This window comes from Octopus bimaculoides, chromosome 14 (genome assembly GCF_001194135.2).
Source record: "Octopus bimaculoides isolate UCB-OBI-ISO-001 chromosome 14, ASM119413v2, whole genome shotgun sequence".
NCBI lineage: Eukaryota > Metazoa > Mollusca > Cephalopoda > Octopoda > Octopodidae > Octopus > Octopus bimaculoides.
In genome coordinates this window covers 12,602,081-12,603,746 of record NC_068994.1, presented here as the reverse complement: position 1 = coordinate 12,603,746, position 1,666 = coordinate 12,602,081, and the positions used below count along the sequence as shown (strand labels likewise).

Genomic DNA, 1,666 nt, shown 5'->3' with positions numbered 1-1,666 from the left:
TATATATATATATATATATGGCTTTTGCCAGTACCGCCTGACTGGCCTTCGTGCTGGTGGCACGTAAAAGCACCCACTACACTCTCGGAGTGGTTGGCATTAGGAAGGCCATCCAGCTGTAGAAACTCTGCCAAATCAGATTGGAGCCTGATGCAGCCTTCTCGCTTGTCAGTCCTCAGTCAAATCGTCCAACCCATGCTAGCATGGAAAGCAGATGTTAAACGATGATGATGATGATACACATACACACACAAAAATTAGGAAATGGATTGATCCTGAAAGTTGTTTCTTACATCTGCAATGGATTGCTTGAAACTCACTAACTTCTTACTCCTTGATCCTTGCATCTTGCCTTTGTATGCATACACACACACATACATATATATATATGTATGTGTGCGCATCTGTATATGTGACACAAATCAAATAATACAGGAAACTCTTTTCCAATATTCAGATGGCTTCCAGTCCTCCATGTCAGCTAATTTTTTTCTTAACTACAACCTTAATCTTTATGCTCTTCAACACCAGTGACTTCACCAATACATCAAACTGCTCCTGAAAAAGAAAAAGAAAAGGGAACATAAAAAAAAAAATCATCCAGTTTAGTTCAGACACCCAATATCTTTTACTTGTTTCAGTCATCAGATAGTAAAAGCAAGTGGCCTATTTTGTGGTCAGGTCAACAGATTTATGATTACAAGGTTGTGGTTTCAGTTTCCAGTCCATTCCACTGAGGTTAATTTTGCCTTTTGTCCTTTCAGCACCAGTACCAGTTGAGCACTGGAGTCAATTTAATCGACTAAGCCCCATCTTCCCCCTAAAACTGATGGCCTTGCACCAACATTTGAATCCAATATAATGCTGCATCTGTTGTTTATTTACTTTTCTTTTCTCTTCATTTAGAGCTTCATGCCTCACGTAGAAAAGGGTTTCGATAAAGCTCCAGCAAACGAGTCAACTTTGTTGGAATGTGTGAAGCTACGTAAAGTTACCAGTGCCATGTCAGTCTACGGCAAAATTCTTGATGAAGGTAATCTTTGAATCTCTGAAAGAATTTTAAATCTAACCAGCAATTGTTTTTTAGGGAAGCTTCCTATGTAAGGGAGTGGGACGTCGTAGTTAAGTGTCCAGGGTAGATAATTCTCTCAATACAGATGGGTGAGAAAATTGGATTACTCACCCTTTTGATACCACTCTGACCAAGTCTGCTCTTGCATCTGTCATACAAACTTTCTATATAATATATTCTAAATTAAAATTTCATGTTGTTTTAGCAATCAGCTTAATAATGAAAAGGTTGCAAGACGCAACGAAAATTTTTAGGAAAATGAAAATAAGAAATAAGTCGAAATTTTACCAGTGAGTGTGTTAAATTTTAAGGCACAATAAGAAAATGACTCTCCCCAGACACAACAGAATGATAAAGATATTTTCCTAAATTCTTCATTATTTTCAAAATTAATTGAAGTAAAGAGGGTGTATTTCAACAGAAATATGATAACAAAAGGGTTAAATTTCACTTATGTAGATGTGAATTCTTGAATTATTTCATTGGTTTTAGTTTGTAGCTATATTAGGCTATCTCATCTGACAGTTTTAGTTGATTTTATTGATTTCTGTACTTTATTTGAACTTTATTGAAGAACTGGACCCACTTTGGTAT

The 1,666-nt window shown here is 36.3% G+C and overlaps 1 protein-coding gene across 1 annotated transcript in view; it reads left to right on the top strand.

Moving 5' to 3' along the window:
* The window catches only part of LOC106868930 (protein PTCD3 homolog, mitochondrial), a 35,951-nt gene that overhangs the window by 10,579 nt on the left and 23,706 nt on the right, over window positions 1–1,666 (top strand). The window contains exon 6 of the mRNA XM_014914399.2: window positions 907–1,033. Coding sequence (XP_014769885.2) covers window positions 907–1,033 — 127 coding nt within the window. The remainder of the gene's footprint in view (window positions 1–906; window positions 1,034–1,666) is intronic.